The following is a 14,683-nucleotide window of genomic DNA, read 5'->3' on the forward strand; positions in this document are numbered from 1 at the left end:
TTCTATGCATCTGCAGATGCAGAGGATGATGGAAGTACTTGCTTACATTCACATCTGAGGATGCATTGGTTTTAAACACCCAGACTGAATTAGAAGAGGCTAAGCAGACTATACAGTTGTCTACTAAGGGGGTGGGGTGTGAAGAGATGCATGGCCAGATAGATTCTCTACAGAATTTTAAAATCTACAGTTAGATCAAATACCTTTAGCTGTTGTTACCAATGTTGATTGAGACCAGCAAGAAGACTCCCTACCAGAGACAATAATAACCTTCATAAGAGCCCTGCATAATGAAGTGAGAGTATCACTGCTTTGTTAAAAGACACAGACCAACATCACTGATAAACCAAAACTTAGTGAAAACATTAGCAATCTAGTTATGTAATATTATACACATTAATCAGGTTTCACATAAAGTAAGCTGGGAGCAGAGAGTACGATAGGGCTATTATACAATGTCAAGCAAGCAAGTTTACAAGATATTGTAGTGTCTGCAAACTCATTAGATGCCAAAGATACATTTGATCATACAGCATGGCCACATTTCTTGAAAATCCTTCATTTGTTCAGAAGACATATAAACCTTCGTGTTTCAGAGAATAAGTCAACCTCAGACTACTGGGGATTAGTAAAAATCTTTCTAACTGCCTACTGCAAGATTTCTTGCACATTCTTCTGAAGCAGCTGATGTTGGCCCCGTCAAAGACAGGATAGAAGAACCGCTGGTCTGATCCAATATGGCGACTCTTACATCCCTAAACAATTCCTTCTTCACTTGGATGTGAATCACTCTTTACAAGTGAACCAAGTTCAATGGGCGGTGGTTGGAGAGTGTCATTCTTTGAAGAGGCTCCCACCAGAAGTGTCCACTGTCTCCACTCCTCTTTGTGTTTAGCAATAGAACCATTAGCAATTAAAATTCAACAGTACCCTAAAATTGTACATAACTTGTTAGAGACATTAATTTGGCAAGCACCAGAGAAAGATGTTAAAATGGAATGGACGCCCAATAAAACTGAGAGGTGATCTTATGACCTAATGATAGTCTTCAGTCCAGTGCTAAGGTGTATCATCATCTGGCACCCATGTTGCTTTGCTCAAGCCCCACTGTAGCATAATCCTGCCCTCCAAATTAATAAAAAAATCCATTGTCGAGAAACTTGAGGCATGCAAGCAATCAACACTTTAGAAGATGTGTTTGCCAGGAAACAACTCAAAACCTTTCAGAAACTATGGTAAATTATGGATTTCATTCTTATCTGACTTGGAGAAAATGTTTTAAAACAGCAATAGAGAAACTTGAAGGTATCTCTATGAGTCACCCTCACTGGGAGGAACATAATCTTGAAAGCTAATGGAAAGCAAGCTGCATCAAGCTTATGTTATATAAATTGCTTAAGAGTGAGAGGAACTGTAACATTGATATGAGTGCAATATGGGATCACAACACTGGATAGACCATCTCAACCAAAAATTGGGAGTTGATACTGAAGAATGTTTAGAAGACATATGTAGATCTGTGACATCTACTAGGCTTAAAAGAATTAAATTGACATCCACAGATCAAACTTGGTAGTGCAAGGCAAAATAAAGGTTTCTTTGTATATGTTCTGTGGAAGTGCCCTATAAAGTACTATGGAATGAGATATACTGACAAGCGACATTTGCTTTACACACTGATACAAAATTATTGAGTCTGTTGCCTTTGGACATTCCAGTAGTTTACATATGCTGACATCTAAGAGAAGCTCTGGTTCTTCATTCTTGTGCATCAAATGCTATGTGCTTGTGCAATAGCGCTTCAGAAATTACAAAATTAGAAATTGCAAAATTTGAAAGATGGCATTACAAATCTGATCCTATTGATGCTGTCTGAAATGGTTCAGTAGGATGGCACTTTTTTTCTTTCCTTGAAAGAATCTTTAGATAACTAGATATTAGCCTACTCCTCTAGATTCTTTCCATACCAACAAACACCACTTGTATCTTGACAGGGTTGAGTCACAGTCAGGTGGTTTCTGTCCAGTCTTGGTCATAGCCTGGCAGAGCGGAAAGACGGTAGAATATGGATTCAGTGTAGAGGAGTGGTAGAGCTGATCATCATTAGATTATGGCTGCCTGACGTTACAGCTATAAGTGTTCCCCTCTCTCCCAATTGCCTTGTATACACATTGAATAGAAGGGATAACAAGATATAACCAAGGCCAAGATATAACCAAGGACTCGGCTGGACCTAAATTTTGCAGCAAGCCACCCTGGTTTCTGTTATATGCAAGTGAGGCAAATGAAAACTCTTGAGGCCAGTTCTGCTGAATTAAAAAATGGAGATTTTTATTGACCTAACTATGGAAAGCATAACAGTCAGTACAATATTCCTTGGGATGTTTATTTTTTCAGTCAATTCAATTTATGTTTCACTGCCCCCTCTCCCCCCATTCTCCCCTTTCAGCATGGTGCAGAATTTTGTACTGACAATGCATAACAGCAGGGAAAGGCTTTCAGTGGGGAAGCTGGGTGTTTTGACAGCTGGGTAAGAGACAGTGGGGATTTCTGCCCCAGGAAAGCGTAGGAAGTGGTTTGTGTTTTGTGCACCCGCAAAGCAGTTGAGAATGGCAAGCGGACACATATCCTCTTTCCCGGCTCCCCTTGTGGGATGGATTGACCTAGTCTATAAATTGTGGGCAGGGGGACTTGAACTCCTTTTCCTTCCTCAGCAAAAATCGACAGCAACCAGGTGCCTATTGCCGCCAGCCATGTTAAATATGCACATTGGCTGAATATCTCTGGTAAAATGATCAGCAGTGAAGTAGTTAATAAGGCTGACATTCAAATTGCTTCCACTCGGCTTCAGCATTCAAGCCCCAGTGCAATAGTTGGAGCAGCTCACATTTGCTACACACTATTGTTTGAGGCTGTTTGCAGACTTGGGAGGATACTGCTCCATCAGGTTAGACTCCGTTCAAATGCTGAAGTTTTCCTTTGCCGCTATATGGGCTACAATTTTTCTTGTTTAAAAATGAGAGCATAGATTCTGGAACACACAGTAACAGGACAATAGACTCTTCAATAGCAGATTGGAGCATTACCGTGGGATCTTATGTACAAGTGGCTTTTTCATGGCTTTCAGCACTGATTTCAGCAAGACACGAGTAAAGGCAGAATAAGACTGTAACCTAGTAAAGTCTGATTCTTGCAATGCTCTGTACATAGGACTACATTACAATGTCTTTCTATACCCTCAAAGACTCATACAGACAGTGCCATCTTTGCTGTCAATAGCGGCACAGAAAGTCTCCACACCCAGATCTTAGAGTTCTTCAGGGCTGTGGCTCTTCACCCTTTTGCTTGTGGATGACGTGTTGAACTAGCCCCTCAAAACTCACCTTTCTTACAACCTAATGGTCCACCCAGATGAAGAAAATTCCAATTGGGAAATAATGCTAAGCATAAAACACAAGGGTATTCTGACCACACTGGAGTTAAATAAACAGTAACATGCTTCATCCAACTCCATGAAGTAAAAACGCGGGGTTAGATTTATTTACTCTAATTAAAAGTCAATTCCTTGAAAATGTCACTGAGGGGGTGGAGGAGAGAAAAAAGAAAAGTAAACTAGAAAAACAAATCAGAATCAAAGCAAGTCATTTGGGAGTTCACCTGAACAATTACATAACTGAACAAGGCAGGAAAATGTCTGCAAAGCTGGATGATAACTAGGTCATAGGATAATACAGTGAAGCATTCTGAAAAGAAAGATTTCAGTGAAGAAACACTCAAGTGGAGAATGTCACTATTGCAAATTACATCCAGCTAAGTAAGCGCAGTCCCTCAGATGGTCAGCTGTGGCAACTGTCTGTGGTTTTTACATGGGAAGTCCTAGAAACTAGAAGCATACAATATAGCCTATCGAGATTACAATTACTGGGATTGCAAAAGAACTTCAAATGTATAAATGTTCGCAGTCCTAGTGTTAAAAAAAAATGACAATGGAACTAGATCAGATCGTATGGCTGTTGATTTTCTTTCTACTAACTTTGAACAAAGGGAGAAAAAGAATCCACTAGAATTTTCAAAAGAATATTACAAGGTTTGCCCAAGGAACCAAAAAACTTTCCCCAAGACCCTTCTCGTAGCACACAGGCATATGAGAGTGTGCTCGGAAAGGCCTCTGGCTGTTGTTTGCTTTAAAATATCTAAAATGGCAGACCCAACATATTATATAGTCCCATCCATTCTGAGAGTGGTTAGGGATACCTCTGAGACCTTTGTGCAATGGCATTAGGATGAACGAAGAAGCAACTCTGCAGAATGAGAAGTAACCACAGAACTTTGCTTAGCCAGCATTTAAAATTGCAAGGTACATAGTAGACAGAGAGATGAGAGAAGACCACTAACTTATACTTCTCTCATACTTCTCCCTTACTATGTGTCATTAAATTATAACTGTTTTCTGTTCTCCCATTTGACGTCAGCTAAGAATATGTTTGGAATCTTCTTTCTAATCTTACACTAGACTATGAGCTGAAATATACATATCCTTTGTGGAGATGTCTTACACGATTTAATAGAAAACTGTAATCTTTCTACAGTTTTTCTCTTTAACCTGCTATAGAATGTAATGAAAAATTAGATACCTGGCCCAGAATTCTATGGGATGGTACAAAAAACAAACAAACAAAACTATAGGACAGAGATCGTTCTCTAATCAACTGGTTTTATAGTGATTTCTATACAGCCCGATTTAATTCCTATTGAACCCAACTGGTTTCATCCCTATTGCATTCTCTACAACTTTTCCACAGGGATATGGCTTAGGGTCCATTAGCAGAATCCCTGCAGAGACTTTAAAATGTAAACAAAGGTATTTTCAAAAGTGACTAAAAGGTTTTTAACGTGCCAAGACCCAACAAGATTTGGGTTCAGCAATGAGATTTTCAGTGTCCAAAGGGGTTAAAGAGGGATATTTGTTCACTCTCTTCCTATTTAATTTTATAACAAACAATGCACTACTGATGTTGAAAGGAGACTTCTTATTCCCTAGAGTCAAGGAATGCCTACGTAAATGGCCCAGCCTGGGCCAGCAGAGTGTTTGAAACCAGGACATTCAGTGCTAAAAGCATGAGTCTCTACTCCTTGAACTTAAGGACTATGCCATCAACTGGAAGCAGTAACAGATATATAAACCTCTTTGTGGAGCAGTCACAAGAGGACAAGGACCCCTCCTGCTACCCATGTGGCCATAAGTACCTCTTGGATTACTGACCATTAGTTATAATTTTTAAAAATGGAAACAGTCAGTCCATACTCCACATACAGTTTTCAGACAAATGGTGATCACTTGCTGGAAAAAAAAAGACAGCTTAACTTCTTATTGGGGCTTGACTATCTCTCAAGCTATGTCTACACTGGCAATTGAATGACAAATCTTTCGTCTTTCAGAGGTGTTACTCACTCCCCTCCCCCTCCCCCTCCCCCCGAAAGACAAAAGTTTTGCTGCGACAAGTGCCAATGTGAACGGCGTGTTGTCGGCAAGAGTGCTCTCCTGCCGACAACACACCGCTCATCGGGGATAGAAGTTTTTTGTCAGCAGGAGAGCCGACAAACAGCGGCTACACTGCATGATTTTTAGCGGCATGGCTATAGCAAGACAGACATATCGCAAAAAGCAGTGTAGTGTAGACATAGCCTCAGCCTGGAAACTGAGAGCACCCGGGGTCTCATCTGAAACCAAATACCCAATATCAGTGCAGGAAGCCCTGAGGTTTACCAGAGACTTCAGTAGTCACTGGCTGCCAACCACCATCCCCCACAACATTTATATTTTTCATTCTCAAAAACTTCAGTTGAAACTCGGGGGGAGGAGGGGCAAATGGGATATAAGCTGTGTACAATAGCAATTTGCCTTCCTGTAAGCAGAAATGGGTGAAGCCAAGTAAGCTTTTTCCACCTACATCACATCAGTTCCAAAAGCCCAGTAGGATCCCAGCAGAGCTCTGCTGGAAGTCTTGAGTCAGCAGACCTGAACCTATAATGTTAAGGAAAAATAGAACTGCTGTGTGGGTGCCCCAAAGCCACTTTCTGAATATTAATTGCTTGTACGCATTGAAACTAATTGTCTCTCCAGTGCTGAAAGGTTCTAGCTCCCAATTAAAGAAAAGTGACTCCCACGTTTCAATTTTAAGGTTTGACCTTTTATTTCTTTTGCTAGAAACTGAAAAAAATCATTTAATTTGTTTATTCTCTCCTGAAATAAGAGGCAAATAAAGAGATTCTATTCACATTTGACAAAAACATAATTGTTGCCAGGCCTACCAAAAGATCTTGTGACACAAGTGTTATCCTGAAAAATATATATGGCTTTGCTTTTTAAAAAGTGATCTTAGGTGCCTCGGTTGTTTTGAGGTGCCTTAAAACAATATGATTTTCAGACAACAATGCTCAACACTTTCAGAAAAGCAGGCTCCTTTAAGATGTCTAAGGATGAACACCCCAAAACAGAGTTTCACAAAAATCACCAGCCCCTTTTGAAAACTTGGATCATGTTAAAAATTAAGAGTGAACCTTGCCAATGTACATGCAGTAGGAGATGTGCATGCATAACAATGGCAAAATTCAGCCCTCGTGCTCAGCATCTCCAACTCCTAGTGACCTCTTGGGGAATTTGGGGTATTCACAAGAGCTTCCTGCCAAAGTCTTTCAGGACCTTATGAGTTTGGGCACCGTTATCATAAAAGCAGGTGAGAATGGAAAACCTGCAAGTCTCTGAAAAAGGATTCTCTGAAAAATGTGCTAAGATTTATGCAATTATAATGCAAAAAACCTGACAGAAAGGAGGGTCCAGTGGTTAAGGCACACACTTAGAACTTAGGAAACCTGGGTTCAAGTCCCTACTCCTCCACACGTTTCCTGTGTGACTTTGGACAAATCTCTCAGTCTTGCTGGGCTTCAGTTCCCCACCTGTACTAGAAGATTGACAGCACTACCCTATGCTATGGCATTGTGAGGATAAATACATTACAGATTGTGTGTGGCACTCAGATACAATAGTAATGGGGACCATAAAAGGTCCCCAGATTCCTAGTGTTTCCACAATTCTCCTTTCCCTCCATCCCTCCCTCACCAGACTCACCAAGGAAGTAGCTCTTTCATTCTATATTCCATTTCAGTTTCCTTTTTGCTGTATTTTATAAATAAAGCAACATATTAAAATCTTTTTCCTGGTCTCACCACAGACAAGTCTGGACTAACAAAGATTATTGCTAAAAATAAACCTTAGTTTTACTGCATGCTGTTGGGGTTAGGGTCCTGGAGGGAATGCCAACCCTTTCGGATTTTTAATTTTGTTTATTTTAGTTTATTTATTGAAATAATTGCTGCTGAGTCTCTTTAGATCAATAGTCTGAAATTGGAAGAGATCTTCTAGTGATACAAGCTACTGACATGATGTCACAGGCTATGTCCGATGAAATGAGACTCAAATTCATTACTTTCATTAGGTGCCTCAAAGGGATATTCTAATGGCATGATGAACATTGGGGAGAAAAAAATACTTCAGCATTTACCAATTGCATCGCTCTCCTTTTCAAATACACTCTGAAGAGAACTGTAAGACAGAAGTTGAACCTAACAATTTTCTTTGGATGAATAGAAAATGCTTTGTTTATTACTCCTAAATGGCAACCTGTTTTTTGTTTCCTGTTGTTGCTTTTTCATCCTGTGCTATCTTTAATAGCCTTGTTGAGAATGTGAAGAGTTTCTGTGATGATACTACAAAAAATGCCTCCAAAAATCTAGAGCTTATTTTGAAGTACAAAGCTTCTGCTGTGAGAAGCTGCAGCAGCTGTTTTAGAACGTCATTTTTATATTTAGAAGCAGTACATCTTCAACTAAGCCAACAACCCACCTCCAGTCACCTTCTGCAAGTTAGTGCCAACCGATGCCCTTCCTTCAGTCACTCAGTTGGGTTTCATTTCACGTTCTAATGGCCCTCTCATTGACCCATCATGTTAACAGATCCCAACACCTACATTGCAGGATACTGTGACCCGCCTGGCTCATGCTGTCAGATCTAATCTCCCTTGAAGTGGTGTGCTGCCAAAAGCTCAGTTCAGCATCAGGATGCAAATCTGTCGGTCTCCCACACCTATTCAAAGTGCTTTTTTCCCCCCTAGATCACAAGATGTGAGGAGTGCTCTGTGCTACATACATACTAAAATTAAAACATATAGTAAAATCAGGGTAGTCACCAAAGCATGTCATCTAGAGCAAAGCTTGACCCATTTGGTCAGGCTCTTCTCGGACTGTTCTGTTTCTGTCTACTGGCTCTGCTTCCGATCCAACGCCCACAGACAGCAAATACATAGCAGGGAAGACATTATAGTCAGCCTTCTATTTTGGAGTCGTGCCACCCCTCAAAGAAGGGCCAGCATGCCAAATGCATTCTGCATTCAAATATATTTCACCTGCAATGGCTGCATATGGCACATGCAGGGCATGGATGCTGCATTACTTCTATTTCTGTAAGGGATACTGTGCTATTATTTACCACATGCAATGTGCTGCTGTATGCAGCACAGGTCAATGCAACGTAACTCAAGCAGATGTGTCACAGCTAATACAGTGAAAACACAATCCACACAATAAAGAGCCAGACCAAAACTCTGATACACAGGTTAAAGAAATGGAGTGTGGGGGGACAGTGCACAGTTCTGTATCTTGTGCTCTCCCTGGCTTGGGGGAGCTGCGCTTCCTCCACCACCTTCTTCCTTGGCTGGTGCAGTGACTATTCCCCCTCCTTTTTCAATCCCTGATAGATGAGTACAAGCAGACCAAGTGCCTGCAGGACTCCCAATCTCTTCCCATTGAAGAGCACTGTTTTCTGAGTGATGTTTTGCAGGGCTTTGAAATTCAGGCATTTAGATCAATGGAAGTAGAGGGGGAGCTTCAATCCAAGGGCAATTTTGATGGATGGGGGTTGGGGAGGGGCAAGGGTGAATTCTCAGTACTTCCCATCAGGTTGGCGAGGGGCTTGGAAGCAGCATTGGAACATGGAAGGGTGGGATGGACCTCAGGATCCTCTTTTGCTCCTGGCCATTATAGCTAAAGTGTGACATGGGGATGATGCACTTGAGTTCCATGAGAGGAATGGTAAGAGACCAAGCTCTGACCAGATACCCTAAAAGCACCACCAAATAAACAGAATAATCTTCCTATCTCTCTGCAAACTGCAGATTTCTCCTTCCCAGAGAGAAATGACTCGAAGGAGTGGAAAAACCCCCCACCATGATTGAAATGGAGCTGTGAGTTATGAACAGACCATTCATGAAAGTACACCCATTCCTGAAGGCACTTGTTCCACTCCCCCCTTATTTAAAAAGAGGAATATGGAGGGAAACAGAACATACATCCAGCTGCCAGTATACCACAGCCTACTTAAAACATCTGTGACCATGATCTAAATAAAGAACATTGTTTCTGTTTAGCAAATTCATGCACTTAAAAAAGAGTTTCAAAAGTTTAAATGGAATAGAGTAAAACTGCATTACCTGAGCAGTTTTTGCCCTTCGGCCTTGCATGCTGTTGCTGTGGCTGATTTGTAGGTTGGTGGCACCTTCTGAAAGGCAGTGAGATTTCCTACAGGGGAGTGTATTATAATTACTGTAGGAAGGAGTATCCTCCGCTGTAGCTGACGCCATCTTATGGTTTCCAATATCTGGAATATCGGACACTAAGTTCCGACAATAAGCCCCAAAGGTGTTTCGTGGGCCTCCATTTATTGTAGCACCTGAGTTTTTTGGAGAATACAAGTCACTCATAGAATTGGCACGTTGGCAGGTGACCAGCTGCTGGGGACTGTTGCTTGCTTCTGTGCCTCGAATCCCCTCACCATCCTTCTCCTCAGCTGAACCTAAGATTTCTTCATTGCTTGTTAAATGTTCTTGGCTGAGGTCAGAGAGCGAAAATTCCAAGCTATCCTCCCGCCAGATATCTGCAGATTTTGAACGCTTTTTCTTGAAGCTTGCAGTTTCCATGAAAGTTGTCCCGTTTGTTGAATATCGATGCTGTCTGCCATCTTCTTCAGCCAAAAATGTAGTGTCATCCCCATAAAGTCTGCTTTCTTCTGTGTCTGGCATGCTCTGCACTGAGGCTGCCGTGAGAACTGTGCTGCTGTCCACGCTAGGAGTAACAGAAGAATCGGTGTGGTAAGAAACAGGCCTTAAGCCCATATCCACTCTGTCCACCCAAATGGGGCTTCCAAAGTCCTCTAAATTGGCTTCTTGGTTAAAAGGCTCCAGGCCATTTTCTGCCAGTGACTGGGGGATGCTAGGAGTACTGCTAGATCGGGTGCTCACTTCTGAGTTCCTGTGGATAACCTTCCCTGAAGAAGCATGCCTGGTCCGTCGAGAAGTTTTATTTGAAAGGCGAAGTGAGCGTGATGTGTGCTTCCGTCCCAGGCTGGCGTGCTTGTCTCCATACAATGCATGCTCTACATTTTGGCTTTCCGCGTTTCCCATGGTTTTAAGGTCTGCAAGATTAAAGAACGGGAAATATTAAACTTTCAACTAATATATGTATCAATATATATAATATGCCTGTCAGTAGCGCCCATGGATTGTACAAAGGAAAGAGACTGTTTTTTAAAAGGAATCTAGACCCTCTCATCCAGAAGTAGTGCTAAAAGATACGTCATCATGTATCTATGATCCATGTACATCTGCTGAAACATGTGTTGCAACTAACAAGAATTATTTTGACAGTGATGATCAATAATAAAATGTAATCAGTTTGCAACATCACTTGTGAACTCAAATATAATCCAGTGAAGTTTTCCAAGGTATGAACCCAAGGTCTCAGTTACCCTGGTATAAATCAAGAGTAACTCACTGAATCCAGGGGTTGCATCAATGTAGATCAGAGGAGAATCTGGCTCTGAATGTAGCTTTGAGTGTTAGCCAATTTATAATGAAAGTAAATTGGTAATCTCAGTTTTACACACATCAATTAAATCTATTAAAATCAGTTAATCCTCAATGCAACACTGGCCAATAATGTAAACTGTAAAAATTAAAGTCTAATTTTCATACCAGAATCCCCTCCCACTGAAGCAGGACTCCCTCTCATTTGGCAATATGGAATTTCAGGGTGGTTGCACCCTCCTGATACCTGTTCATGACCCCCTGGGTCAGAACCTATGCTCTACACTAAAAGAACAGAAAATTATGTATATTTCGGTTCCTACCAGAAGATGGTTAAAGGGGAGAGATTCTGTATTTCTACTCTTTGAGCAACATCATATATTATTGAAAAAAAATCTAATGGAGCCACATTTGTAATTATCAACACCACTACTGGCACCCACGGCATCAAAATGCAACTCTGCAGAGGAATACATTCTACAAGCACTGTTCTAAGGAGATCCTCATCGAGGCCCATAACTCATTCTAATGCTTTGTACCAATGATTGAAATTTTTTTTAAGCCAATACTTGCACCAGGAAAGAGAAAAATGATCACTAATGTTCCCAGAATCCTGCAAACTGGTGCTTCCAAGCCATCCCCTCTCACAGGGAACATGCTCTGGTGTGCTGTCAGGGAGTCACAAGGAAAGCAGGTCAATTTCTAGGTCTAACAACCTTGACGAGGTTACTTTATAATAACATTACAGGTGACTTTTCAAAGTCGTACGTAGAGTTGTAGCTACATGACTCCTGCTGACTAAGGGGAAATTTTGCAGCTAAATACCTGCACAGTGCTTTAAGAAACAGGGTTGAAGATCCCTAATAAAAGTCTCCAAAAAAATCAGTCCTAGGTGTGTGCTTTATTTCATCTAGGCAAGCTTTAGACCATTATTTTGCCTCAACAATAATTAAATATACCACTGTATTTAGTTTTCTTTGGGTTCTTTTTAGTATGTAAGATACTGTACCACAGTTTTTCAGTATATGTAGAATAAGAAATAACAACAGTAACTCGGATTCCAATGTATAGGTTACATGACTAAAGTATTTTAAAAAAATCATTTAAAAAAAAATCTTATTTTGACATGCTGGTAATGAGACTTGTAAAGACATTTGCTGGACATCAAAAACTGAGTTAGGAGTCATATCCACTCAGCATCCTCTCCAAAAATGCTAAAAATTACTTAAACTGGGTTGGAACCAGGCTCCTTGAGACTCACAAGGACAGAACAGATGCATCTTGTAGGAGGTTCTACCAATGCCTCTGTGCAAGGGCTTTTGCAAAAACAGCTAAATTCATTCTTGGTGTAATTCAGCTGATAAGTCCAAGGAAGAATTTGCCCCACACAGCCTATTAATTTCTCATGTAGGCTAGTGTAACTCAGTGAAGTCAATGAAGTTATACCAGCATTACACTGACATAAGTAAGAAAGACCAGAAAGGAACAATTATAGTATTATTGTAACTGGATAATAGCATTGTTTGCAGCATAGATACAAAATTATGAAATAAATAATCTCTGTTTTAAATAAAAAAAGAAAAGTAGCTGTTTTGGCCAGGAGCAGAGTCAAGTATATATTAAAATACAAAATCGTACAAAATTTAATATGAAAATAAAAACACAAACACAAAGAAAATGGTGTACAACTATTTACATATAGACAAAAAACACAATTCTTTAAGAGGGATCACAGGGCAAAGACTTTCTGGTTTTGAGGCAGCTATATTAGACTTGAGAAAAACAGTAAATGGTGTCTAGAAAGCAAGATAACGGGGACAGGGGGGGTTATTCCTAAGGACAGTGGGTTTCTCCATTATAAGCATGTGCCATACTTTATCGAATCAGATGCTCATAGAATGAATATGATTGTGTATATGCATTAACCATCTGAATATACAATATCAGCTACTGCACAGAACCTATTTAACCTCACCTAGATTACACAGAAAGGACTGAATCAATTCTGATAAATGTTCACACTTACAATTCTGCTTTAGGTAGTATCAAATACTTGTGGTGGGGTTGTATTTTTTTTTTTTCTTCAAATACTTTGGTAAATGGTCAAAATAGGAGCTAGTATGCTTTTGAGTTTCCCTATACAACTAACTAGATTAATAGTTATGTCACGTTTTAGTTATGACTTGCTAAAAATCTGTGTGGTAGAAAGGGGGATGGGTACTACCTAAAACATTCTGACATCTCTGACATAAATATGACCAAGGGAATTAAACCACACGGAGTGAGATCCCAGACTCACTTAAGTAAATGGCAAAGCTCCCATTGACCTCTATGCAGCCTGAGCCAGACTGTCCCACCTCACAGGGTCCTAGAGCCCAGGCCCCAAACCGAGCAGCTACACCACAATTAACCAGCCCCTTAGCCTGAGCCAGCTGGCACAGGCCAGTTGCGGGTTTTTAATTGCGGGGTAGACAGACCCTATGAGGCCGGGGATTTACCCATGGTTTAGAAAAACAAATGCACTCAGCAAACTTTAGCCCAATGTATGTTAAAATGATAGAGTTATCAACCGCTGAAGAACAGGGTTTATTATTTAAATTGAGTCTTAAGAGTAAGTGTTATTCTAGATTGTTCTGATCTCGTCAGGACAGAACATGAATGTTAGTTACATTATCTTTTGTTTCCAAAACCTTGAAATGCAACTCAGGTAGCAGAAAGGTGCCCTTTGTCTTTGCAGCTTGGGTCTAAACCAGATCTCACTTCTAAGGCTTGTAGAAGGAAATCTCCAGGGGAAAGGTTTTTGCTGCACTGACTTTAAAACGCTTGCTAACAACAATTACATTTAAAAGGATTTTCACTGGCTGCAGAAGCAGATCTTTACACTGTCATCTTCCCCATTATCAAGAAAGATAACCACCATTTTGATGTCATTTTGAGAAGAATTAAGGATTTTTACATTTAAAACATGATTGAAAAGGGCAGCTCTCTAACTAAAGACACAAATCTGCAGAAAGGCCAGAAAGTTCTTAGCACCACTCAATGTACAAAGACTCAGCCCCCCAGAGACCAGCAAACTCATCACTTGCTCAATGAACAGAACAACTGGATACACAGCACTCTGTCTGTTCAGCAAACGATCGTTATGTGCCACAGTCCCAATGTAACATTAATGGACACAATCATACAAAATTTAAAACAAACAAAAAATTTTGCCAAGAAAAGAAACAGAGGATAAGCCTGTGTTCGGTGAGTAAAACAGATGGCTACAAAATGCTTTCATGCAAAGAGGAATGCATTTTCTACACAGATAAAAACTCAGCACCTGCGATAATGGTTTTCTTAGCACTAACATCCTTGGGAATATGAACATAGACATTCACAGGAATGTTTACCAACCTGTTTCACATGATGAAAAGTATGTGCTAGATACTGACAAGAAAAATCATGCTCCCAAGTAAGGAGTTGACCATTGTCTCTTAGTTGATGTACACTTGGGTTTTACTTAACAATGAAAGTCTCCAAATCCTGCAAACCATTGCTTATGCGATTAGCCCTGAGTCACTGCTCAAGTGAGTAATGATGATTTAAATAGGCCTGTTCCTAATCCCATTGAATTCAATCAGAGCAGGGTCTGATCTTAAGTAAGAGTATGCAGGACTGAGCCAGGTCAGAATAAACTGTGTTTGAAGTAGTCATAAAATAACCTGTCTCAAAATTAGACCATGAGTAATATTAATGGGAGTTATACACAGACATTGAGAAGACAA

At 40.4% G+C, this 14,683-nt stretch overlaps 1 protein-coding gene across 6 annotated transcripts in view; it reads right to left on the bottom strand.

Moving 5' to 3' along the window:
* TIAM1 (TIAM Rac1 associated GEF 1) overlaps positions 1 to 14,683 on the bottom strand; it is a 270,110-nt gene that overhangs the window by 89,957 nt on the left and 165,470 nt on the right. For all 6 annotated transcript variants that reach the window (XM_008165270.4, XM_042855753.2, XM_005283901.5 and 3 more), the window contains one exon: positions 9,546 to 10,525. In XM_008165270.4, the coding sequence (XP_008163492.2) occupies positions 9,546 to 10,514 (969 nt within the window). In that variant the 5' untranslated portion in view covers positions 10,515 to 10,525. The remainder of the gene's footprint in view (positions 1 to 9,545; positions 10,526 to 14,683) is intronic.

The sequence above is a fragment of the Chrysemys picta genome, chromosome 1 (genome assembly GCF_011386835.1).
Source record: "Chrysemys picta bellii isolate R12L10 chromosome 1, ASM1138683v2, whole genome shotgun sequence".
Classification (NCBI taxonomy): domain Eukaryota; kingdom Metazoa; phylum Chordata; order Testudines; family Emydidae; genus Chrysemys; species Chrysemys picta.